General features: G+C 40.2%; 1 protein-coding gene across 2 annotated transcripts; it reads right to left on the bottom strand.

The window, feature by feature from the left end:
- Positions 1-82: 82 nt before the first annotated feature.
- Positions 83-27362, bottom strand: katnal1 (katanin p60 subunit A-like 1). Of its 2 annotated transcripts, none has more exons than XM_057852060.1 (11): positions 27022-27244; positions 22828-23001; positions 22605-22765; positions 13047-13197; positions 12853-12959; positions 12670-12775; positions 4737-4895; positions 4528-4654; positions 4328-4462; positions 1816-1942; positions 83-1745 (listed from the first exon to the last, which is right to left on the bottom strand). In XM_057852060.1, exons 2-11 carry the CDS (start codon positions 22987-22989, stop codon positions 1547-1549), a joined length of 1434 nt encoding a protein of 477 aa, XP_057708043.1. In that variant the 5' UTR covers positions 22990-23001; positions 27022-27244; the 3' UTR covers positions 83-1546. The 2 variants fall into 2 exon arrangements, with proteins under 2 accessions (XP_057708043.1, XP_057708042.1); XM_057852059.1 differs by lacking the exon at positions 27022-27244 and adding an exon at positions 27269-27362 and having other exon boundaries at positions 84-1745.
- Positions 27363-27783: the final 421 nt, after the last annotated feature.

Below are 27783 nucleotides of genomic sequence, written 5' to 3'. Positions count from 1 at the left end.
ATTAACATTCTCTTAAAGCAATCCATGGATAAAAAGACTTGTAGTTCTTAAAAGATAAATGTTAGTAATTCAAAACCCCTCTTAATGTTTTCGTTTTATTAAAATTTGTAAAATTTTCAATTAAAAAATAAACTAGTAGCTCGCCATTGTTGATGTCAATAATTACACCATGCGCACTCATGGTACTAACCCATAAAATCAGTTGGACCTAAGCGCCAGCAGAGGGCGCCAAACACCAAAAAACAAGTAACAAGTGGACATCACACTGTACTGTACATTTTAATCTGTTAGAGCGGGGCATGTGCGTTAATTGCGTCAAATATTTTAACGTGATTAATTTTACAAAATTAATTACCGTCCGTTAACGCGATAATTTTGACAGCACAAGTTATGATATCTGGTAACACTTTGACAGTGGTGCCATAAGACACTGTCATGAGCATTAATGAATGCTTATAACGGATGTCATTTTGTGTCATCCGGCAAATTATCTCACTTTTGAATGGATGTAAAAGATCTGAGCTGGACATGAATGGAGTTGGTGACATAATTTGCCAGATGACACTTGATGACATCTGTCAAAAATATTCAGTAAAATTATGAAATATTATGATGCCGCTGTCTAATAAAGTGTCACCTATTCACCCAAATAAATCAACAAATAAGCCCTATTGCACTATGAGCCGCAGGAAAAAAAGTAGTGGCTTATAGTCCGAAAATTACGGTAGTTTCTCTCCATTCACAACTTGTTCGCGTGTCGCCATTTTGAAAAGTTAAAAGTTCCACCATCTCAGAAACTTGGGTATTATAATAAAATCCCAGTTCTCCAGAAACCACGACTTTTAGGGGCCGTTCACATGCAATTTTCGACCGGACAAGTGGTACTTACCATATTTACAACACCACGTGAAGGCAGCAATCGACTCAAGCACAGCTCTGGTTGTACTAGCATTGATAAAATATTTGGACTGTCTTACATTGATAATTTTCTCCACTATTCCACATTGGAAAATCAAAATTCTGTTCTTTTCAATTCATGAAACAAGATTTTACCTGCTTGAATGTACACAGAACTGTCTCTAAACCTTAGTTTTGACAAACAATTCCATGAATAATAACTCAGGGCGTCTTTTATTGGATTTGAGCACACCTCAACAGCATACATAGAGGTTCCTACAGCGTGGGAGAAGATTGCTGGCAGCAAAGGCATATATAAAAGTAAAATTTTCCATCCCAGTGTGGTATTCCCTGACATGCTAGCAGCATCCTGCTATTGTGGTGGCTCTGCTACAGCCTCAAAAGGCAAAACATTGCTAGGTCGACTTTAAGTGACCATTTACTAAACAAACTTAACGCGAGATGTCGTCTGCATTCTGCAAATTTTTTTTTTCAAATTCCGTGACGACATAATCAGTAGAGTCTGCTTCAAAACATTCATCGCTCTATTTAAAAAAATGTACCAAATGAATAATTGTGCAACAGTGTTACTTATTCATCAGGCAAATAGCTATCAGAGTTCGAGTTTTCGTCAGGCATTGTTCCTCTTTTACCCTGAACCAAACTCTGACATCCAGGCTTCGTATTTTTCCAGATCTGCAGCGGAGACCGACTTGGAGATCTTCTTGAGGGTTAGCGTTAAGTCCTCCATCATGACGGGCATCTGCAGCTCTTCTTTGGACAGGGCTCGGATCTCCTCGGGGGTCAGTCCTTGGATTCTCCGCCGCATGGCCATCATGGATGCGTCCCTAAAGGATTGACATGACTGATTTGCTGCAGGGATTTGTCTTTGTCTTTCTCTGTTGTTTTCAGACAAACCTGCAGACATTGGTGATGTCAGCGCCTGAGTAGCCCTCAGTCTTCTCAGCGATAATGTCCAGGTTCACGTCAGCCGCCAATTCCACTTCCCGTAAGTTGATCTTCAGAAGCTCTACGCGACCTACAGCTACACGGTGTTAAAAAGAATAAGGTAAAATGCAGTACTAGCATAAACTTCACTATAACTTGACGGGAAACGGGATGCGGGGCCGCTCCGTAGGGGGCCTATTTTTTAAAAAATTAAAATATTTTCAAAACCAAAATCTGCATCTCCTTTAGATGTGCTCCATGCGCAGCGGCATCAAAAAATAACTATAAGCCGCTACTTTTTCCCCTCATTTTGAATCCTGCTGCTTATGTTCTAGTGCGGATTATTTGTTGATTTATTTGGGTTAATTGGAAACATTATTTGACAGTGGCCTCATAAGACTGCAATAAAACCATCATGACATTATCATGGGCATTAATGAATGCTTATGATATATGTCATTAAGTGTCATTCGGCAAATTATGGCACTAACTCCATTTATGTCCAGCTCGGATCTTTTACCGCCATTCAAAAGTGAGATCATTTGCCGGATAACACTAAATGACATGTGTTATAAGCATTTATCCATGCGCATGACAGTGTCATGTCGTAGTTATGAGTGTCTAATGACAGTTTTATGGCGCCACTTTAAAAAAAAAGTGTTACCAAATTCCATAACTAGCAATTAATGAAATAACTAGAAGAGTAACTGGAGAAATAATTGGCACAGAACGTGAATTTTTATTGTTATTTACATCTGTAGAACTGCAATGCATGCTAGGCGGCATGTTGGACAACAACAGTTTTGACAGCAGGTGGCAGCAGAGATTGACTGCCTCCCCCAAGAGAGCAGTAATGGCTGAATGAAGCTTCTTGAAGCAATGAAGCTTTGCAGCCAACTGGTTCAAAGCTTCATAGTGGTTCCTTTGGTTTTATGACAGTCTTATGATGCCGCTGTCAAATAAAGTGTTACCGGTTTAAATAATTCTTAATGATATTGACGGGACACGGGGCGCAGGGCCAATTAATAGCGGGCCTGCATTGTTGGCGTGGCTGTCAAAGCTGACCGAGTGGAATCACAGACAAAAGAGCTTTTTTCGTTGAAAATTCTTGTGAATAAATGCTTAAATCCCTGAATTCTTTATAGATATGGACGCAAAACAGTCGATTCTTTGTTAAAGAGCAAAAAAACGGGCAGTTGGCATTTATTTTACGTAAATATGTCGAAGAATGATGCTCGTCTATTTGAAAATGTGGCGGCAGCCTTACAACAAAGAGCTTTTTACGTTAAAAATTCTTGTGAAAAAACAAAAAATAATCATTACCATGAATCCTAGAACAAATTACTCCTGAGACAATCCTTCATGTTTCTATGCTGTACAGCTTTCGTAATTTTTCAACCTAAATCCAGCGTTGGATCGCTGCATGTGCCGCTGCGACCGACTGCTAATAACTGAAGCGGATTGTGAGATGGCCCCTACTTGAAGGCGTGGAGCAGTGAAGGTCGAATCTGACCTGTCAATATCATTATGAAGTCTGTGACCGGTTCATATCTTTTGCTGTAAATATCCCATAATACAGTGAGGACAGCTGCAGCTAATAATCCAGAGCGGCTTACCTATGAACAAGCGCCGTTTTTGTGTCAAATTAGGTGGGTGGTGGCTTATAGACGGGTGCGCCTTACTGTAAGTATAAAAAAACTTAATAGGACTATAAAATTCTCAGATTTTACACTAGATGCACAAAAGTCACCAAATTCAGAGATAATCAGCCATATATTTTCGGGATCACTAGCAAGATTCAACATATCATAACATATACGTTTTTGCCCAAAATAACGACTTTTTTTTTTTTTTTTTTTTTTTACTTTTTATGCAAATCACTCAATTTTCACATCAGAAACTTAATACTTGAGGAAAGTGTGCAGAATCACCTTCATTTTACTCAACGAAAGCCAATTGAGCATTTTTCTATATATAATCACAACTTATTTAGGTTGAATTCTGATGTCACTAATGCCTCAGCACGTCTAGCCGGCTAGCTGGCCCTTGTCGTTTTAAGATTGTATGTTCCATAAAATAAAACGCGTAAAAGCCAAAATTTTTTTGTACAGTCAAAGAAAAAACAGGCAGCTGGCCGAAAATCACCTGATTATTTGAATGTAAAGTTACGTTATTGTGTATGGATACAAAATCCAACATGGCGGCCATCACAAAACAAAAAGCTTTTCAAGTTTTTAAATTGAAAATTCTTGTAAGTTTATCGCAGTGAAAGCTTCCGCGACGCTCTGCCTGGCCTGGCCCCCTACGGGACGCCGTGGCGCAATGTCTTTAGGAGCTGTCTCGTCAACTGATAGTGAAGTCTATGGTACAAGGTTAGTAGACTACTTTCAGAACCAACTAATGTCGTCAGCACCGTTTTATATATTTTATAAGAACCTTTTGCCATTTTTGGCACATAAATATTCCAGACTAACAAGTTCACCTGTTGGCAGCGGGATGTAAATTCGTTTCTCCAGACGTCGGCGTAACGCTTCATCAATGTCCCACGGAAAGTTGGTTGCGGCGAGGACCATCACCATCTTGGAAGGGTCGTCATTGTCCTGCGCCCCACCCACGCCTAGAGAAATAAAAAAAAAAAGAAGACAGTAAGGACTGTGGTATAGAAAAAAAAACATTCCTTACCATCCATTTGAATCAGAAGCTCAGATTTGACCCTGCGACTGGCCTCATGTTCATTCGACGTTCCTCTTCTGCTGCAGATGGAGTCGATCTCATCTATGAAGATGGTCGTTGGAGCGTAGAAGCGAGCCTGCGGACATGACGGTTATCACAGCAAACATTGCTTTTAATGGTATTCTGGTTAACTCGAGACATTCATGTCAGATTGTTACCATTTCAAAGAGAAGACGAACGAGTTTCTCCGACTCGCCTCTATATTTGGAGGTAAGAGTGGATGAAGACATGTTGAAGAAAGTCGTCCCGCATTCTGTGGCCACGGCTTTAGCTAACATTGTCTTGCCTGTTCCGGGTGGTCCGACCATTAGCACACCCTGTGACAAAGGACATGAGGATCTAAGTACAACATAAGAACAATTGGCTAACTTGCATAGCAAAAGTCTGCTTGCAATAAAATGCAAACTTTTTATGCAACGCTCTTAAATTGTTCAAACACATTTTATCACATAAAAAACTAACAATGTTTTCAATTAATTAAACCCAACTGTATGTAAAAAAAATGTCCGAGACTAAGACGACACTCGCCACGCTAAATGCTAATGCTAAGCTAACGCTACGAGTTACATTCAGTGTGCGATGATCACTCAGCACAGATCTTTAAAGGCTGAAGAAACATTGCATATTCGCTCTTGCCGAAATAAAGCAAATCTTACAATGTGTTTCTGTTGAGAGAAATGGTGGAGGAAATGTTTTGTATTCATAAATGTGTCCTCAGTTGATGTTGAAATAATGTTCCTATTGCTTGTTATTATTGACATATTATCTTTTCGCCACAAGATGGCAGGATGGGACTTAATTGTCTAAAGTGCTACATTTATTACTTTGTGTTTGACTTTGATGGCTTTGATTTGTGGGATTGCCTGTGAAGACAGCAATGAGAGAGGATGTATCCGCATGACAGTAGAAATAAAACACGCCAAGTTTTGGCTAAAAGACAACTTATTCTCCGTCAATTCTTCCTACGAATGCAACGTTGAGCTGCAACTAAGCCTGTCGCAATATGCAATAATTCCATTTATCGCACGGTAAATAAAAATGAAGGCGATAATTTTTCCGCTGCGATTTATCGCCTCGCGTGCACCTGCGTGCGCGCGTGCTGCTGACGTGCTTTTAAAAGTTCGGCTTCCTTGTTACCAACTACGCAAAATGCATTTTAGTTCTGTTTTTAGTTTAGTGCAGTTTAAGTTTAGTGCAGGTGGAGGTGGAGAAAAAAAAAAAAGAAAAGGTGACGCTTACCATTGAAATGAAGACGTTAATGATAGCAAACTATAAGTGTGCATCCATGAACTGGGTCGTAGAATGCCGATATCGGCCGGCGGTCCCCCTCCGTTCGCCAGTCTTTATAAGTTAAGGTGACAGTTCTTATTGTGGTAACATCGCCTAAGAAATCGCCAGCTTCGTCAGGTTTCAAATCATTTATTCCATCAACTCGCCGAGTGTCCACTGCTGTTGACGCCAGGATCAAAACAGAAAGTAAAATAGCGCTCTCCTGCTCACCGTCAGCCCCGCGGTGCGTTCAGGTACACTAAAAAAAAAAGTCCGCCACATTAGAAGCCGATTCGTTACATAATTACAGGTACTGTTAGTGATGGGACGAAATGGGCCGAGGTTCCGAAGCTTGTGTCGAGTAATGGGAGGGGTGTTTCCACGAGGCTTGTAGCGAGGCGCGCGTCATTTCGGCAGAACCCGGAAATGATGGCGTGAGAAGCCTCGCCGGCCGGCTGAAGCTGATGTATGCTTCGGAAGTGATCCGACGTTCGGCGCGCATTGCAAACACAGTAGGCTACAGACTACGGTATAAATTGGTTGCAAAACGCAATGGCGATCGCCTGTTATCTCACATTTTGTGCATTTTGTACTTGTTACATGATCTGTGCGCAACAGTGCAACCAGTGCAATCTTTTTTCGAGCCTTGTCCTTTGCTTGCGATGGAAATTGCGCAAAAAAAAAAGCGATCCTCCCCTGTATGGGAACATTTTCATTTGATTGCTTTCAATAAGGTAAGGGAGAAGAACTACATTAATATAAATGTGAGTGTGTGTACCTATCTGAACCAAACATCAACAGAATGAACAATCCATTAGTGTACTGGGAGGCACAAAAGAATACCTACCCAAATTTATAAAAACTGACACTCACATTTATCAGCACCCCAGCTTCATCTGTGCCTTGTGAAAGAAGAATATTTTCTAAAGCTGGTGAAATATTGTCCAAAAAAAAGAAACCGTTTAAAGCCAGCCACTGTGGGAAAGCTATTATTTCTCAACAAAAATGAATAACAAATTATCCTTAGTACTTGTTTTGTTATTTTTGTTTTGTTATTTTGTTCACATACTAAATTACTAACATAAGCACATTCATATCTTTCTCATAATCAAATAACCATTGAATTCTTAACAATGTTGACCTCTTGGGCTTGTAGACCACTTGATGGCGCCATAGAGTAAATGAAGCACAATGAAGCTTTGCTACATGTGCAAACCAATTGGCTGCAAAGCTTCATTGCTTCATAAGGCTTCATTTGGCCATCACTAGGTACTGTACTGTATTATTGTTATTATTGCTATTATTATATTATTGTTATTCTGATTTTTATTCATATTTTATTTGTTTTGCTTTTTGTAATTGCTATTTGCAATTGTAACAGCAGTATTTATTTAGGATGTAGTGTGGGTTTTTGGGCTGTGGAGCGAATTATTGGAATTATAATGTATTCTTATGGGAAAATCCTGCTTGACATAAGACCATTTCGACTTACAAACAAGCTCCCTGAACGAATTAACTCCGTATGTAGAGGTACCACTGTATTACACATTAAACGCCATAGCAGAAGCTATGAGGGGAAACGTTTTCATTTGCCTAGATGCTTAAATTATTAAGAGGAATTTTATTTTTCTTAAAAAACACATTTTATTTCTTCTTTGTTTCTGTGCAGTAGTAATATTGTTGTCTTTTCCTAAAAAGTATTTTTGAATTTAAGAGTAAACATTTATTGCATTTAAATGGGTGTACATGATCTATTAATATATACTGTATTCTCACAGTGTTATTGTAATTTTTTTTTCTAATTGGGGGGGTGCAATAATATCGCATATCGCAATAATTTATTAAATAAATTATCGCACCATCGCAATTATCTGCAACCACCTCAACAGTTTCAAAACAAGCAAGCCTGGAGCACAGCTTAGCTTGATGCACATCCTAAACACCGGCGGGAGGGTGGGCTCGAGCAGAACATGTCACATGAGTGACACAGCCCAAGCAATGCTACGATGCAGGATGACTAACTACACGTACAAGAAGAAAATATCACGTATTGTGAACACAAGACAGAAACTACGTTGCATTATCGTCTCATCAGACATAAACTGGCCTTTGTTGTGTTTTTGTTTGTCGTTATGTTTTTAGCTCATGATCATCATGAAAAAATTGCTCGCCAATGAAATATTTTTGTTGATGTCAGCATTGACGAAAACAGCAATGGTTTTGACCCCTTAGCTCAGGGGTGTCCAAACGTTTTGCAAAGGGGGCCAGATTTGGTGTGGTAAAAATGTGGGGGGCCGAACTTGGCTCCTTTACGTAGAACAATATATTTAAGCAAATTTTAGCTAGCCATTCTGTGTGTCACATTTGCTTTATTATTATTATTTTTTTAATTAATAATTTCAACAATCTCGCAACAAGCCTTTGTGGCGTTCTCTTTCAACTCTCGGGATCTTCCTGCTGCTAAATTAAACTAGCTTCAAGTTGCTTCAGTTTCTCGCTGCGTATCTTCCCTGTAATCTTGTCGTACATGTCAGCGTGTCTTGTTTGGTCAAATCGCCTCACATTGAACTCTTTAAAAACAGTGACTGCCTCTTTGCAAATGAGGCAGACACAGTTGTTGCGTATTTTAGTGAAAAAATAGTCCAATTTCCACCCATCGTTGAAGCGTCGACCGTCGCAGTTAACTTTTTTTTTTTTTAATTGATTGTTGCCGTTTTAGGAAACTGGAAGTCAAGGGTCACACCGGGTAATGTTGCTTAGAGTACTGCTGCATTTTAGTGGGTAAATGAGGAGCAACATTTAATGTGTAAGCTACTTCATATTCTTAATAAATTGGTCAGCAGTACTGCTACCAGCACATGAAGTAGCTTACACACTAAATGATGCTCCTAATTTACCCACTAAAAGGCAGCAGCACTCTAAGCAACATTACCCTGTGGCGGTGGCGGTGAACTCAAAAAACATTTTGATAATAACTAACAAAAGCACAAAGTACAACCAAAAATACTGGGGATCAAAAATGCAAGGTTAAAAAAAAACTTACTTTATCGGAGGAACTAATACACGAGGGCTTGGACAGGACTTCGACATCGACGTTGACATGGACAATGACGCAACAAGGAGTGAAAAGAAACTGGGAGCTGATATACACACAGAGACGAGGGGTAACGACACAACGAGGAGCAGGTGAGCACAGGAGGATGCAGGTTGGAGGATACACTAGGAGCTACAACAGGTGAAATCAATGGGCAATCACAGGGACAAGTCACACTAGGAGAAAACCAACACAAAACCTAACAGTGTGACCCTTTACTCCATATTTTCTAAAACGGCGACAATCAACATAAAACAGAAAGTTGACTGCGACGGCCGAGGTTTCAAGGATATGTGGAAATTGTTCTAGTTCTTCACTAAAATGCGCAACAACTGTGTCTGCCTCATTTGCAAAGACACTGACGCTGTTTTTAAAGAGTTCAATGTGTGGCGATATTACCAAACAAGACACGCTGACATGTACGACAAGATTACAGGGAAAATGCGTGGCGAGAACTTGAAGCTAGATTCATTTTACAGCGGCAGTATTTCAAAAGAGCCCGACAGTCGATAGAGAACGCCACAAAGGGTAGTTACGAGATTGTTGAAATTATTAATTAAAAAAAAAAAATAAAGCAAATGTGACAAACAGAATGGCTTGCTAAAATTTGCTTAAATATATTGTTCAACGTAAAGGACGTCAGCCAAGGTCGGCCCCCCACATTTTTACCACATCAAATTTGGCCCTCTTTGCAAAAAGTTTGGACACCCCTGTGGCCTATACTACAAAGCCGATTTTCTGGCTTAGCAGGGTAACTTCGAGAGTAACTTCATCACGTGCGACGTAAGTTCGCGGCTATGCGAGACTACGAAAGGTGGATATGTTGGAACCGAGAAGTGTTGCCATGGCAACACACGCCACACGCCAAACCTGGTCGTGTCAGAGTTAGATCTTGCTTAACATCAGGATTCCAATTAACCACGCTCTATTTAAACAGCACTCCTCCGCGGACGTGTCCTCCTGACAATGACAGCGTACTTGGACGACCCATACGACATTGGCGCGCGGATTGTGAGGGGCTCTCTCCAGAGGGCACGGGTATTTCGGGACCGCCAGAATCCGCTGGCGTACCCGGAAGATGTTCTCCATGAAAGATAAAGATTTTCAGCTGAGGGAATTCTTTACCTGTGCCAACTGATCTAGGCAGACGTCACTAATGTAACCCGCCGAGTCAGGCCCTCACAACCACGAAGATTGTGTGTGCCTGTCCGTGCGCTCTTTCGCCAGGGACAATATATGTATTCCATCGGTGATGCTGAATATCTGCGTAAGAACACTGTATGCCGTGCGATTCGGAGTGGGGTATGGAAACGCTTCAAATTGATGCATTTATAATAATCATAGAAATATGTAGACTATTTAAACATTGAGAAAACTTGCGTTTTTTTCTGCCAACTGGAGGAGATTAAATTAAATGTCAAATCCACTGATAGGACAGACGCACAAATATAAAAGATATAAATGTTTATTGAATATGCATCTTACAGTCTTGTTTAACTGTGAAAAATCGTTACATAAGACGGGCTTTTATTTACGCAACAACGCATGGCATCCCCGCATTTCCTTCTTCTGCTGAGTCCTCACAAATATAACATAATTTTTTTGGGGGGGGGGGGGGAAGTTGTCGGGCTCGGGCCTGCAAATCAAGTTTATTGATCGGACTCGGGTCGGGTCGGGCTGGATTTTTTAGGCCCAAACTAAAAAAAAAGAACATACGTATTCGTACAGTCAAGGGGACTAAACATACAATCATCCTGTTTCGTGTGGTGATGCGTGACAATTATTTCTTACTGTTAATGTACCAAATCTTATTTTATTGTCCTGACAGCAGGCTTTATTTCTTTTCATGGACATAAGTAAACTGGCATATTGACGCATTCACAAATCACACGATCTGTAAATTCGCTGTCAACAGACCCGTTGCGCTCTACTCGCCGAAGCGGTGTTGGATTTCGCGGTGAGGGTGGATTTTAATTCCTCATAATTCCGCATGATCATCGCGCATTCCTCCTCCGTGAAGTAAGGTGCCCGTGCCATCGTCACAAGTAGTGTTTGACTCTGGTCACCGCCCCCTTTTATGTGAACGCGCAGTAACTCTGACTGGGTTGACACAGGTTCGACTAATCAACCTCATAATCAGCGTCGTAGTACCGATTGACCACAAACTAGACAACCAGGTTTTGTCAACTCCGGTTACCCGATGGTAAACTGGATTACTTCTGGGGAGGTTGAACTCGGTTCGTAGTATAGGCCACTGCAGTAATCCATGTGCTTTGTTGACATGTCTTCAGCAAACTGTTTGCGGGCTTTCTTGTGTACTGTCTTCAGAAAAGGCTTCCTCCTGGTGTGACAGCCATGCACACCAATTTAATGTGGAGTGCGGCGTATGGTCTGAGCACTAACAGGCTGACCCCCCACCTCTTCAATCTCTGCAGCAATGCTGACAGCACTCATGTAACAAGTCACATGACATTTTGGAGGGAAAATGACAAACAGTACTCAATTTGGGCATTTAGGGATGTACGTAGTTCCCATGCAGTGTACTCACTTTTGTTGCCAGGGGTTTAGATATTAATGGCTATATTTTGAGTTATTTTGAGGGGAAAATAAATGAACTCTATTATATAAGCTGCACACAGACTACTTTTCATTGTGTCAAAGTGTCATTTTGTCAATGTTGTCCCATGAAAAGATATAGTTAAATATCTGCAGAAATGCGAGGAGTGTACTCACTTTTGTGATACACTGTAAATAAATGCTTATATCCATGAATTCTTTATAGAAATGGGCGTAAAACAGTCTTGATTCTTGGTTAAAAGCAAAAAAACTGGGCAGTTAGCATTTATTTTACGTAAATATGATGAATGTGCTGCTAGTCTTTAAGCCACTGTGGAGCTGCCTTATCATCACGAAAAGCTTTTTACGTTGAAAATTTTCGTGAATAAATGGTTAAATCCCAGAATTCTTGATAGGTATGGACGTAAAACAGTCTCGATTCTTGGTTAAAAGCGAAAAAAATGGGCAGTTAGCATTTATTTTACGTAAATATGTCAAATGTGCTTATGGTCTTTAAGCAACTGTGGCGCCGCCTTATCACCACGAAAAGCTTTTTCCGTTGAAAATTCTTGTGAATAAATGCTTAAATCCCTGAATTCTTTATAGATATGAACGTAAAACAGTCTCGATTCTTGGTTAAAAGCAAAAAAATAGGGTAGTTAGCATTTATTTTATGTAAATATTGCGAATTCTGACGCCAATGCCGCAGCGGTTAATTTCTCGCATTGATTTTTTCACAACATTTCAAAATGCATGAATGGTACGAAAAATATAATAATTACCTTGAATCCTGGAACAAATCTCTCCTGACATAAACCTTCCTGTTTGAATGCGGTACAGGTTTTGTACTTTTTCAACCTAAATCCGGCGTTGGATCGCTGCATGTGTTTGAGAATAACTGCGACCGACTGAAGCGGAGTGTGGTACAGCCCCCTACTTGAAGGCGTGGCGCAGTGTCTGGGGAATGTGTCCCGTCAATATCATTAGGAGGTTTATGGCAAGCCATATTTCATATTTTCATCATTTGCTGAAAGCCAATAAGAACTATGTCGTTGTTTGCTTTAGTTAATAAAAAAATCCTTTCTGTTGATTTATGGCTACTTCAGTGCATCACACGTTAATGAAATAGCTATCATGAATCCTTTCAATTTCACCGTTCACTGTAATCTTACCTTCCAGGGCCGTCGAATGCCCTTGAAGAAGTCAGGCATCCACATGGGTAGCACCACAGCTTCTCTTAGCAGCTTCTTCGCATCCTCCAGATCGGCTATGTCGTTCCTTTCCGAAGACTTCATGAGTTAGCAATATGAGGGGAAAGCTAACGCTGCAATGTGTACGAGCGGGTGTTTTCGTACCAGTAAACATTCAGGTTGCGAGACACAATGTCTCGCTCTAACGATTCAACCAGGTCGCTGTCATGTCCACCACCATCAAATTTCTTCTCCTTTTCACCTTTCTTTCCCTTGATAATTAAAAAAAAGGACAAGATTTAGAGGAGCAACACCAGTTCGGGTCCTAGATTTTTCTTGACGATTACATCTAAACTAACATCGTCTTGAGATTTCATGTTCCGGCCTTCTCTGGCTTTATATTTGGCCTGTCCGCGACCTTCTTGCCCTTCCCCTCGATGCTGAAGACCAGGTGAGTCTTTCTTCTGATGTTTCACACCACTGTTGGGACGTTTCCCCACGACAGGGTTCCTACAAAGTGGAAGTCGCTGTCCTTTAACAATGTTCATACAAGGGGTGAGACAAAATATCAAAATGGTGCTATATCGTGATACTTTGCATCCCAAAATGTTATCGATCAGTTCATGCATAGAATCGAGATAACATTTTAAAAAGGTTTCAATGTTTAAAAGTTGCTATCAAAATCTTCCACCATAACAGTGTCACAGTTAACTCTATGGCTGCCATTGACGGCGCATGACGTCCAATCCATTAGACTCGGAAGGGCATTCGCAGTCATTCTTTCTGATTTTCGGGGCATTTACAGGTCGCTTCCTGCTGAGTTTGAGTCACTGTATATTCATTCCCGGGTCAAGTCCTGTTTTGTAACCCAAAATCAACAGGAAGTAACCCATAAAATGCCCCAAAATCAACAGTACGTGACCCAGAAATGCCCCAAAATCAGCAAGAAGTGACTGAAAATCAAAAGACTTAAAATAGCCCAAATTTACCTCGTTGCCTGGCATTGCCTGTCACTGATGTCCATAGAAGTGGGAGGGGCCTGCTTGAAAATGGAGGGCTTTCTTCGCTGCCACCCTCCCAGTTCAAATGGATTGGACATGTACTAGTAATAAACTTACAGTAGAAGGATGAAGATAGCTTTTGTTCTGTGTATTAGTTGTTTCGTAGAATATCCTAGAATGATTTCCTAACCACTGTATCGATAATCGTTGTATTGCCATGTGGTGAGATAGTTATTGTTATCGTGAGCTTTGAATCGAAAATCGTATCGTGAGGTACCAAGAGGTTTCCACCCCTAGCGGATACTGTCTAGGTTCCAACTGCCTCTATGCAAAAGTTAATGACTCAGATAGCCATTAATGATGGCTTTTTTCCTCTCTCTTCTCTGAAATAATTCCGAAAAGTACAGTAACCTCAACAACAGAAGTATACATACAGTGGGGCAAATAAGTATTTAGTCAACCACCAATTGTGCAAGTTCTCCTACTTGAAAAGATTTGAGAGGCCTGTAATTGTCAACATGGGTTAACCTCAACCATGAGAGACAGAATGTGGAAGAAAAAAAAAAAAATCACATTGTTTGATTTTTAAAGAATTTGTTTCCAAATTAGATTGGAAAATAAGTATTTGGTCACCTACAAACAAGCAAGATTTCTGGCTGTCAAAGAGGTCTAACTTCTTCTAACGAGGCCTAACGAGGCTCCACTCGTTACCTGTATTAATGGCACCTGTTTTAACTCATCTGTATAAAAGACACTTGTCCACAATCTCAGTCAGTCACACTCCAAACTCCACTATGGCCAAGACCAAAGAGCTGTCGAAGGACACCAGAGACAAAATTGTAGACCTGCACCAGGCTGGGAAGACTGAATCTCCAGTAGGTAAAACGCTTGGTGTAAAGAAATCAACTGTGGGAGCAATGATTAGAAAATGGAAAACATACCAGACCGCTGATAATCTCCCTCGATCTGGGGCTCCGTGCAAGATCTCACCCCGTGGCGTCAAAATGATAACAAGAACGGTGAGCGAAAATCCCAGAACCACACGTGGGGACCTAGTGGATGACCTACAGACAGCTGGGACCACAGTAACAAAGGCTACTATCAGTAACACAATGCGCCGCCAGGGACTCAAATCCTGCACTGCCAGATGTGTCCCCCTGCTGAAGAAAGTACACGTCCAGGCCCGTCTGCGGTTCGGTAGAGAGCATTTGGATGATCCAGAAGAGGACTGTGATAATGTGTTATGGTCAGATGAAACCAAAAAAGAACTTTTTGCTAGAAACACAGGTTCTCGTGTTTGGAGGAGAAAGAATACTGAATTGCATTCGAAGAAGACCATACCCACTGTGAAGCATGGGGGTGGAAACATCATGCTTTGGGGCTGTTTTTCTGCAAAGGGACCAGGACGACTGATCTGTGTAAAGGAAAGAATGAATGGAGCCATCTATCGAGAGATTTTGAGTGAAAATCTCCTTCAATCAGCAAGGGCATTGAAGATGAGACGTGTCTGGGTCTTTCAGCATGTCAATGATCCCAAACACACAGCCAGGGCAACAAAGCAGCGGCTTCGTAAGAAGCATTTCAAGGTCCTGGAGTGGCCTAGCCAGTCTCCTTATCTCAATCCCATAGAAAATCTGTGGAGGAGTTGAAAGTCAGTGTTGCTTAATGACAGCCCCAAAACATCACTGCTCTAGAGGAGATCTGCATGGAGGAATGGGCCAAAATACCAGCAACAGTGTGTGAAAAGCTTGTGAAGAGTTACAGAAAACGTTTGGCCTCGATTATAGCCAAAAAATGGTACATAACAAAGTATTGAGATGAACTTTTAAGTATTGACGAAATACTTATTTTCCACCATGATTTGCAAATAAATTCTTGAAAAAACAAACAATGCGATTTTCTGTTTTTTTTTCTTCCACATTCTGTCTCTCATGGTTGAGGTTTACCCATGTTGACAATTACAGGCCTCTCTAATATTTTCAAGTGGGAGAACTTGCACAATTAGTGGTTGACTAAATACTTATTTGCCCCACTGTAGTGTATATTAAGGATACAACAACTACTCATTAAAATCCATTAATAAATTAGATGCCAACTAATTTAATAATCGATTTTTGCTGGCAGCTATGAGTAGTCCCATTTGAGTCTTTGTTAGTGCGTGATGTGAGGCTGCGCCTGTGCCCCACTGATTAGAGCAAGAGAGAGAGAGTTCACTGCTATACTCAGGTTGGGTTGCTGAATCAATCATTTTACAAAGTGTCGAGAGTTCAATTGTATTTTGTTTTAGATGCAGTGTGACTCCGTCAGATGAGTATTCTTTGTTGATGATACGTAACTACTTAGCACGGAGCGCTAGGCTAGTTAGCGATTATGCTAATCTGTAGAGGTGGGAATCTTGGGGCAACTAACGATTCGATTACGATTCAGAAGCTACGATTTGATTATAAATCGATTATTGATGCGCCCCCCACCTACCGGTATTACAGTTTTTAATGTTTCATACATTAGTTTCAAAATTGTACAAAAATCCTCTCAGGCCTAAATAAACTACTATTTCAGTATCGAGTTAACAGTTCAAAACAGCAGCTTTAAACTACATTCAATTTAATGTTGTGAATCAACCGTTAAAGTTGTTAAAATTGCTCCCGTTATTCCATAATTTCCGTTCTGTCTGCTTTCGACATGTGAAAGTTTTAAAACTTTTTCATCATTCAAAGATAGATTCAAGTCGAGACTTTGCCGATTTAGGAGTATTTTAGATCAAAAGTTAATTAGGTTCGCTCGGAGGGTTCACTACAACAGCCTTCCAGAGAAGTCTACTGCTTTAAGATTTCAGCTATTCACTTGCGGCAGCGAGTCTGTCATTTCGCATCTAGTTTTATATACATGTGATATCTACTGTAGCATTATGTGGGTGTAGTTTGTAGCGGCTGTCGGCTGCAGTCAGGCATTATTGTTTTTTTATCTAGCTACTTTCGGGCCGTTCCTAATTGCGTCCTGAAGACCGCGCTGTGTTTTAGTTCTGCTTTACTTGGCATATTTAAAATCGGAATGTTGATGTTTGTGAATCGTTCTCAAATGTTCCACGGCCAAATCGCGAATAATCTAAGAATCGGAAATTGCGCACACCTCTGCTAATCAGTGTATTAAGAGTCCATTTGTATTGTGTTTTAGAGAAGCATATTAGCACTTGAGTAATTGTTAGATAGTAAAGCTGTCTCATTTCTTTTTATTAAAGAAACCACACACATAAAACCATTCATATGACAGTCTCCTTTTCACACAAACTCCAATTCAAACTGTAAATTGTCATACAAGAGAGTGTGCTTTGAAAATGGATTTGGATTGAACTTATAAACAACTGTTTGATAAAGAAAACATCCATTACTGTCTGCCTCCTCGTTTGATTTTGATGTTTAGTTTATTTAAAGAAAAGAAATAAATTATTGACACAATTTATATCAGCGCTTTGCACGGTAGTAAACAGTTTTAGTCAGTAGCACTTTTTTTATTTGAATGAACAGGAACTTTGTCTGATTTGTGTAGTGAGAAATTTTCACGTTTTATACACAGAACCTTTATGAAAAGTTAACAAGTTTTATGTATTTCAAACAGTTACAGTTAAGTCAGGAAGCTTACTTGCATCCACTTGCATAGCAAAAATCTGTTAGCATAAAAGCTATCTTTTTTTTCTTTTTTTTTTTTAACAGAGCTCTTAACATATCATTCAAACACAAAAAATTCTAAATATACTTCTAAATTAACCCTTTCACGCATGACGGTCACTGCAGTAGACAGCTTTTAAAACGTCATTTTCAATTATAAGAATAGGTTTTGATGGCAGTGTTGCTTATAAGCCTCTAAAGTGGACGCCTGAGAATCCACCAAACACTGCTTTGTGTGGTCAACCATTGTAACTGCAGAATAATTGTGTCAACATTCAAGATGGCTGCCAGAAATGAAAACATGCCTAGCACCTCTGGGATATCTGCTCAATCCTTCTACAGTAGGAGACACCTGCAGGTAAAAAAAAATATTTTTACATCAAGTTACACCTAATAATCACCAGAGTTGTGAAAATTTCCAAGTATTGATTTTAGATTGGGAGGAAAGTGCATTTTTTCAGATGTCCACCTAAGTGGACTGCATGCAATTACATGCAATTAATGAACAGTATATCACTCTTGACAATACTTTATCTGAAGTACTTTTCTTTTGTATAAATCAACATTTTATGCTATTAGATTGTAAGATGCATTGTATATATCAAAATGTATGTAAGATGCATCATTCATTATGAGTAACAAGCACAATTCACATTTTACAGGCTAGTGCTGGGCGTGCCAGGCCCAGCCAGGCCTTCAGAATTGTGGAGGAACTGCCTTCTGAGTCGGAAAATTCACAGTACAGTGACAGCAGTGATGAAGAGTGGTTGCCAAGTAAAAAAACTCTAGATCAATGTGAAAGTGCATCTGAGGAGGAAGGACCGGATACAGAGGATGTGGGGGACGAAAGCCCTGATGAGATAGCAGCAGATCCTGATTTGAAAGAAGAGAGACCTGTTGACGCACCAGCACCACTTGCCACAACAAAGAAAACACAACAAAACCGATACATCTGGAAAGTAAAGGACAATTCATGTGAGGGTGTGTTACCTGACTTCTTGGGAAAGTGTAGTCTAAATGTTAACGCAACTGAGCCCCTGGAATTCTTCTTGCACCTCTTCCCAGAAGAACTCATAGATGATATGACATACCACACCAACCTCTATGCCCTCCAGAAGGGAAGGGAGAACCTGAATGCGACAGCAGAAGAAATGAAGACGTTCCTCGGGATAAACTTAGTCATGTCCTACATCCGCTACCCACGGAGACGGACTTATTGGTCATCTGAACAGGGACTCCGTTTACCTTTGATTGCTGATGCCATGGCAGTGAACCGTTTTGAGGACATTCTCCGATACCTTCACTTTACAGACACCTCCTCAGCGGATCCAGGACACGATAAACTGTTTCGAATAAAACCAGTGCTAGATACTCTTCAAGCAAATTTCCTCTCTGCTGTGGATCCTGAGGAGTTTCAAGCCATAGATGAGATGATCATGCCCTTCAAAGGCAAACTGTCTATCAAGCAATACATCCCCAAAAAACCAAAACCCTGGGGTGTGAAAATTTGGGTAAGATCAGGGGCTTCAGGATACATGTACCGCTTTGAAGTGTACAGGGGTGCAGCCAGCACAGGTGCAGTCAGCGAATTGGGAATGGCTGCAGACGTCATCTTGCGCCTCTGTGATGACATCCAATTCAAGAACCACAAGGTGTTTTTTGATAACTATTTTTGTGGCATTCCACTGATTACTGTTTTGAAGGAACAGGGCATCTATGGCACTGGCACATGCCGGGTCAACAGGCTTCAGGGGGCACAAACGAAACTCAGGAGTGCAACAGAACTCAAAGAAGAAGGAAGAGGAGCTATCTCTGTTGTCACCAATGGTGAAGATGTCACTGTCACACGTTGGCTTGACACTTCACTTATTCACATGGCCTCTTCCTGTCTTGGCAAGCACCCGACGGATGTTGCACAGAGATGGTCCAAGAAAGATAAGAAGATCATCACCATTGACAGGCCATTTGCAGTGAAAGTCTACAATGATTATATGGGAGGGGTTGACCTGATGGACCAAATGGTGGCAATGTATCCCCACAGACGCAAGAACAAACGCTGGTACATCAGAATGTTCTTCCACTTCCTCGATGTAACCGTTGTGAATGCCTGGCATCTTCTCAGATTCTCTGGAATGGAGGAGGGTGGTCTTCTGCCTTTCCCCGAAGTACAGCTGCATGTGTTGCAATGTGGCTGTGTGCCCTGGGTGCATGGCAAATTTTCACACAAGATGGTGAACTGATGTAGTACTGGAAGTACATAAGCATGCAGCATTGTAGCAGGGTTGTAGCACCTCACCTGTGGCCTAGCCCTAACCTTGTGAGGTTGTCAGTTGATGCACTATAGTTTGTGTAGTTTGTCAGTTGAAGCACTGCAGCTTTAGTTTTGTCAATTGAAGCACTGCTGTTTGTCTCGTTTTGTCAATTGAAGCACTGAAGGTTGCTTAGTTTTGCAATTGTAGTTCATTTTTCTGTGAAAAAAAAGCCCAGAATGGTGTATTGAAGGGAGCAAAATATTTTGAAAAGTATTTATAGTGTTTGCATAATTCAATAAACATTGAAAGTTATATAACTTGATCTTTGTTGATTTTTCTTAATATTTTAGTTAAAATCCACAAATGCATGCTGTCCACCAATGTGGACATGTTCATAACTCCTTGAAAATTTGGTGTATAAAAACAGAACCAAATCAGTTCTTATTTTTACGTCTAAAAACACATAAAAACACTTAGTAACATTTTTTAAACTCAGTATATCATGGGTCATGCATGAAAGGGTTAAATTACGATTGCAAAAACAAACATATTAGCTCAAACAAAAACATACCTTATGTTGATTTTAACAGGGAGCAGCTGGATTCAGCTATGTTAGAGGAGTTCTGGCATATTCACTGTTACCACTAGAGGGCAGTGTGTCCACCCAAATCAACAAAACTAAATGCAACACTTTCTAAACAAACCATTACGACACCACTCTAATTAGACGAATCCTCGAAGCTGTAAAATTTGATTCGAAACTTTTTTTCAAATCGAATTAGTCGACTTAATCGATTAATCGTTGCAGCACTAAAGCACATTTGTACCATTTTCTTTAAAAAAAATTGCCATAGAATTCTCAACACTGTTTGGCTTAGGGGCTTCATGACCACTTGACAGTGCCATAGAACAAATGAATCACAATGAATCTTTGAATCTGCAAAGCTTCATTACATCAAGACGCTTCATTTGGACATCACTGCTCAATATAATAACTCACCTCCCTTAGGAGAGACAACCTCTGCTGCCACCTGCTGTCAACACTGTTGCCGTACAAAATGACATGCTTCTGAGCATGCATTGCAGCAGTGCAGATGTAAAAAAAAAAACATTAAAACTAGGGTTGTTCCGATCATGTTTTTTTGCTCCCGATCCAATCCCGATCGCTTGAGTTTGAGTATCTGTCGATCCCGATATTTCCCGATCCGATTGCTTTTTTTTTCGCTCCCGATTCAATTCCAATCATTCCCGATAATTTTTCCCGATCATATACATTTTGGCAATGCATTAAGAAAAAAATGAATAAAACTCGGACGAATATATACATTCAACATACAGTACATAGGTATTGTATTTGTTTATTATGACAATAAATCCTCAAGATGGGATTTACATTTTTAACATTCTTTCGGTGAGAGGGATCCACGGATAGAAAGACTTGTAATTCTTAAAGGATAAATGTGATTTTGTATATTGTGACTAAATATTGCCATCTAGTGTATTTGTTGAGCTTTCAGTAAATGATACTGTAGCCATTTAACTGTTCTGCCCAAATGCATGATGGGAAGTGCAACCATGACTGTGCATAGTGGCACCAATTGATATATCTTCTCTGCGTGGGGAAGTAACATAGGGTGTTAAGGAAAAGATCAACCACTACCGTTCTGCCCCACATTGTTTCCCACGATATTACTAATTGTCGAGAGAGGGATTTTAAGGCGTTAGCCAATTAAATAGAGACTCCAAAGACTGCCAAAATTCTCTCTACTCATTTTACGCTGCCTGTTAGCTTTATATATAGGTAAAACGGCGCCATTAAAGATTGACCAATGCGTGAGTGGGTCGTGCAGCGCATGCGTTAATCGCATTAAGTATTTTAACGTGATTAATTTAAAATAAATTAATTACCGCCGTTTACGCGATAAATTTGATCGCCCTACTTTAAGCCAAAACTAAAGACTCTGGATGAATGTAAGACATTTTGTCTGTAACGTTAAATACAATTAGAAAACGATTTAATTAAAAAATTAGGGCTGTCAAAATGATCGCGTTAACGGGCGGTAATTAATTTTTTTAATTAATCACGTTAAAATATTTGACGCAATTATAGCACATGCCCAGACAGATTTAAATGACAGTACAGTGAAATGCCTACTAGTTAATTGTGTTTTATGGAGTTTTGCCGCCCTCTGCTGGCGCTTGGGTGCGACTGATTTTATAGGCTTCAGCACCCATGAGCATTGTGTAAGTAATTATTGACATCAACAATGGCGGGCTACTAGTTTATTTTTTGATTGAAAATTTAACAAATTTTTTTACAACGAAAACATTAAGAGGGGTTTTAATATGAAATTTCTATAATTTGTACTAACATTTATCTTTTAAGAACTACAAGCCTTTCTATCCATGGATCGCTTTAACAGAATGTTAATAATGTTAATGCCATCCTGTTGATTTATTGTTATAATAAACAAATTCAGTCCTTATGTACCGTATGTTGAATGTATATATATATCCATATTGTGTCTTATCTTTCCATTCCAACAATAATTTACAGAAATATATGGCATATTTAATAGATGGTTTGAATTGCGATTAATTGCGATTAATTACGATTAATTAATTTTTAAGCTGTAATTAACTCGATTAAAATTTTTAATCGTTAGAGAGCCCTATAAAATATACATATATTTTTAAAAAAGGCAAGTCCGATATTTCTTTGCCGATCCCGATACTTTGAAAATTACGTGATCGGACCCTGCCGATCGATCGGGACATCTTTAATTAAAACTTCACGTTTTGGGCTAAATATTTACGATTTAAAAAAACGTCACTTTTTTTTTTTTTAATTAACAGAAAGTTGTATTTTGGTCAAGTTACTTTGGTGCAATTAAATTAACTGTTTTTAGCGTTCAAACGAATCGATCCTAGGGTTTGTAAAAGCGCCCTTCGTAAAACAACCAATCGTGACGGAAGCAGACTTTTTCCACAGTGCTCACCTGTGTTCCACAGGAGTGGGAGGCGGCCACGCTGCCGGGTCCTCGCCGCCTCCCCCAAAATGAGGAACGGGCACGGTCACCGGCTTCTCCGTCTTGAAGGCTTCCAGCACGACCAAAATACTCTTTACCTGTTCCCATTCCTCGGTCAGCTCCTCTCTCACCTGGCAAAACAGACAAGTCGGAATAGCCGATTTGTAACGTGAATGTGAAGGTAAGCGCCTACCTGTTGCCACCTGACTTTAAGCGCTGGGTCCCTGAGGTTCTGGCAGTGTTTGTTGATCTGTTGCAGGACGCCCTGGTAGTAAACACTGGATGAGTCGTAGTTGCCCAGCAATGCATACTCTCGACCCTTTTTGGCGTTGTCATAGATCTCGGACAAATTCATGATGCATGACAGCTACATAACAAAAACCAGAGTAAGATTAAGACAAGTGGCAGTTTTAGCATGATTGATGTATTGTGCAGAACTGTGTCTTAAAGGAAACGACGTTAAATGGAGTGCACTAGTTAGCTGCAAATAGCAGAAATCAGTAGTTTCCTCAACACAAAGTTCCAGGACTATGTAATTGTGACATGAAGGCCAACAATGGCCGATTCGGAAGTGACCTAAAGCTCATGCTATTGTTGTTGGGTTGTTTCTACAGTGGGGCAAATAAGTATTTAGTCAACCACTAATTGTGCAAGTTCTCCCACTTGAAAATATTAGAGAGGCCTGTAATAGTCAACATGGGTAAACCTCAACCATGAGAGACAGAATGTGGAAAAAAAAACAAAAATCACATTGTTTGATTTTTAAAGAAATCATTTGCAAATCATGGTGGAAAATAAGTATTTGGTCAATACCAAAAGTTCAACTCAATACTTTGTTATGTAGCCTTTGTTGGCAATAACGGAGGCCAAACGTTTTCTGTAACTCTTCACAAGCTTATCACACGCTGGTATTTTGGCCCATTCCTCCATGCAGATCTCCTCTCGAGCAGTGATGTTTTGGGGCTGTCGTTGGGCAACACGGACTTTTAACTCCCTCCACAGATTTTCTATGAGGTTGCGATCTGGAGACTGGCTAGGCCACTCCAGGACCTTGAAATGCTTCTTACGAAGCCACTACTTTGTTGCCTTGGCTGTGTGTTTGGGATCATTGTCATGCTGAAAGACCCAGCCACGTCTCATCTTCAATGCCCTCGCTGATGGAAGGAGATTTTCACTCCAAATCTCTCGATACATGGCCTCATTCATTCTTTCCTTTACACAGATCAGTCGTCCTGGTCCCTTTGCAGAAAAACTGCCCCAAAGCATGATGTTTCCACCCCCATGCTTCACAGAGGGTATGGTGTTCTTCGGCTGCAATTCAGTATTCTTTCTCCTCCAAACACGAGAACCTGTGTTTCTACCAAAAAGTTCCAAAAGTCACACATTCTCCCAGTCCTCTTCTGGATCATCCGAATGCTCTCTAGCGAACCGCAGACGGGCCTGGACGTGTACTTTCTTCAGCATGGGGACACGTCTGGCAGTGCAGGATTTGAGTCCCTGGCGGCGCATTGTGTTACTGATAGTAGCCTTTGTTACTGTGGTCCCAGCTCTCTGTAGGTCATTCACTAGGTCCCCCCGTGTGGTTCTGGGATTTTTGCTCACCGTTCTTGTTATCTTTTTGACGCCACAGGGTGAGATCTTGCATGGAGCCCCAGATCAAGGGAGATTATCAGTGGTCTTGTATGTCTTCCAATTGCTAATAATTGCTCCCACAGTTGATTTCTTTACACCAAGCGTTTTACCTATTGCAGATTCAGTTTTCCCAGCCTCGTGCAGGTCTGCAATTTTGAAAAACTGAAAAGTTACTAGTGTTGCTTTAAAACCCCGATTCCGATCCTCTGTAAAATGGTTTTCCGATCACGTGATCCGATCGGGTCCCTACTATCTCTATCATTGATGGTGCTAGACGTCCATTCCATTTTGACATTTCCATTTTGGCGAATGAACGTATGTGGATTGGACGTCGAGCGCCGTCAATGGCACTGAAAGATGAGCTTTTACGACCTGTCCTACATTATAAAATGTCATGCCATGCAATGAGTGTACTATGAAAAAAAAAATCAACTTTGTAGAGTTACTTGAGGTGTCAAGTTCATTTTAATTTCATGAATTAAGCTTTCATTAGCATTTTTTTAATTTGCAAATTAATTTTTAACCCTTAGATGCACAAGTTACTGGACCCTACACTCTTCCATAAGTGGGTCAAAAAGGCCCATATTAGAACCAATGTGTTTTTAGGCCATTTTGGTGAAGAATAATCATTTGTATATTAATTAGTATTATATTTACGGCCACACAAGAATGATTTCATGCTTGAAATATCTTTGTGATGCAATGAACATTTTTTGATTTTAAAAAAAAAATAAATAAATAAATAACAGCAAGAGACTTTATCCTTCCTTGTATTTTATCATCAATGATGAAGAGCTCTCATGCATCTTTTTGGTGAGACAGCGGTACAAAGCCCTTGTGGAGGCACTGGCCAATTTCTGAGGATATTGTGGTTCTGTGTTCTGCCCTGGGTGGGAGGTAATTCACTCTAGTAAGAGCCCTACCAACTCATTCTGTTGGCCATGATTTGGACACTTTCTTCTTCAGAGGACACATAAGTGGAATCTTATGAGTCAGATTGATCCTGTTCAGTTGGATTTCAAGGTGGACAACTGCCACTGCCACCTGGACAATAGTCTGGGTCCTGATCATCAGAAATTTTGGACACTTGAGTCCAACCCCGTCACTGCCTCTCCATCATCCAACATCTGTAGGACCATTTCAGCTGTAAATCTAGCAGCAATGACATTTTGGATAAGGAAACATAAGAGTTGTGTTTTCAATAGATCAATATGTAGCTGTATAAATAAAGACACACGCACCCACACTATATATAGGCCCACATACAGTCATGTTAGCTAACCGAGGCTAGGTTCGACTCTGATTTTTTCGTGCTTTTCCGACTCGACTGAACAGGAAAAGTCACATGAAAGTGGACCATTTCAAATTCGATCAAGATCACTTCATATGTAGTTAAAATCCCATCCAGGCCACATTTTTCCACGAATGTGGCTGCGGTCCGAACTGTCAAGTCACCCAAATTGGAATTCATGCAGCAATTAACATCAGGAAAGAGTGAGCGAGACCGGGTGCTACGGTAGCGGTGCAGCTGTGCATTAGCGCCTAGCTTGAAGGCGGCTTTTGAGGAAGGAGAGGGCTTGACAACAGTCATAAAAAAATGGGTTGAGGATAAGCCTGACAATGCCTTGTTTTCTCTGTGCTCCAATGCTCCTGCGCATGCGGGCCAGTTTGCCTAGCGCATCTCAGACTGCGAATTAGAGCGCATATGTGATACTTGAACAGACTCAATGGACAAAGGCAGTCTGAGCGGATACGCCAAAAAAAAACAGATATGACAAAAAAATCGGAATTGTGCATTAGGTCCTGCAGTATGAACCTAGCCTTATTAGCTAGCTACTTATGAAGTAGATTAATTTGTTGATAAATCATAATAAGAAGAGTCATGAAAGACACACACACAAAATACTGTATGGACATAATAGTTATAGTACACGTATCAGCTCTTGCTGTGTAAAATAATCTCCTTAAGGGATGTCACTTTTTACATACCTAGTCTGTGTGGTCCACGGTAAATTTATTCCTGACAGCCAAAGTTGATAAGAATGAAAGATTCCCATTGGATTCCATAGAAAATGCATGTGGGTCATTTTTGACCCACTTGTGGAAGCTAAGGGTAGTAATACAAAAATGACAATTTCTTCAAATGTATAAAAAGTTCATCGAAAATTTGAATGGCATTATATCAAAAACATGTTTTTTGAGGAATACCTGGAATATGAATTGATAACAATTTTTCATTCCGAAGATATTTCAAGAAAACAACCTCACATGGTCATTTTTGACCCACTTATGCATCTAAGGGTTAACAGTATGAATGAATGTAATGAATGAATGAACAAAAAAAAAAATATTTGTAATTAATTATTTAAAAAAAAAAAAAAGAAGAAGAAGAATTGCTACTTTTCTTTACATGACCAAATAAAGTCAATTAGCCAACAAAAGGTTAAAGGTTAGCTGTCCACAAAGGTGAACTGTATTTATCATGCTCATGTAAAAATACATGCTACAATTACGTATAAAATATATATTTTTTCCATTTAAATTTAATTTCCTCTTAGTAATTATTCAAAGAAATGTCTTGAATGTGGGGGTGGCATCTTAGCCCTCCCAACCCGCACCCATTCTGTCATTAAATTCGATGCAAGAACTCTGCTTTCATATATTTAACTAATTTCTAATCCTATTATGTTGACTATTTTATCTATTTTCAAGCTTGAACGTAAACCAAAGCATTTTCAAAATCACGCCAATGCACCTGTTAGCCGACATGATCCGTCCACTCGCCTCATATCCTCTTCATTGAGTCCAAAAACATTGCAATCTGGCTAGCTCTTGCTAATAGAGTCGCATCCAGGCCACGAACACAACAAACCCTGTGCTTCTAAATAATTAAAAAAGCCCCTTCTCGTCGAATGTACAAACGAACAACGGCAGCAACCGAGACTGAGAGACGTCTGTTGGGTTAGCTGAGCACAAAAGCAATAAGAAATTGCACGTCATACCTGCGTGAAACACATATGTTTGCGCTGTCCTTTTGAATCCGAGCACAACTATGAAGTGTTACCATGGCCGCGGAGACGCCTGGTGAAGAATACAGATTACGGTGCTGCGTTCAGGTACAGTGTAAATATACGAAATGTCTAAATTCTTCATTTTCTCGTAGACTACCCATTCAATCTATTCTCTAGAATAATTTCTCATTTATTTGCATATTGCGTGTTTTTAGTATGTTTCAATTTTGTTTATGGCAAAGCTAACCCTTAAAAACTCTACGGCGTGGGTGGAATCAAGTTTTGACGCCATTCTCAACACAAACTCCGAGGTTGCTTGAATGCAGCAATAATCATGCAGTTGGCTGTGGTGATTCAATGTGAACTACGGCCCGCGGGCCAACTGCGGCCCACTGCCAGGTTTTTACTGGTCTTTAGCAAATTAACCCTTAAATACCTGCAACATGAAGCAATTATCAGAGAATCCCAAAATTTGAAAAATAAGGTCCTAATGAAACCTTTTTTTT

This window comes from Corythoichthys intestinalis, chromosome 12 (genome assembly GCF_030265065.1).
Source record: "Corythoichthys intestinalis isolate RoL2023-P3 chromosome 12, ASM3026506v1, whole genome shotgun sequence".
NCBI classification, from domain to species: domain Eukaryota; kingdom Metazoa; phylum Chordata; class Actinopteri; order Syngnathiformes; family Syngnathidae; genus Corythoichthys; species Corythoichthys intestinalis.
Note: the sequence above shows the minus strand (reverse complement) of the source record. Positions and strands in the feature narration are given on the sequence as shown.

What these genes read in the sequence shown, in the direction of transcription:
- katnal1 (XM_057852059.1), bottom strand. An exon ending in GCATTCGACGGCCCTGGAAG is followed by an intron (nt 4,896 to 12,669) that starts GTAAGATTACAG and finishes CCTTTGTCACAG; the next exon opens with GGTGTGCTAATGGTCGGACC. An exon ending in TTCGTCTTCTCTTTGAAATG is followed by an intron (nt 4,655 to 4,736) that starts GTAACAATCTGA and finishes TCATGTCCGCAG; the next exon opens with GCTCGCTTCTACGCTCCAAC.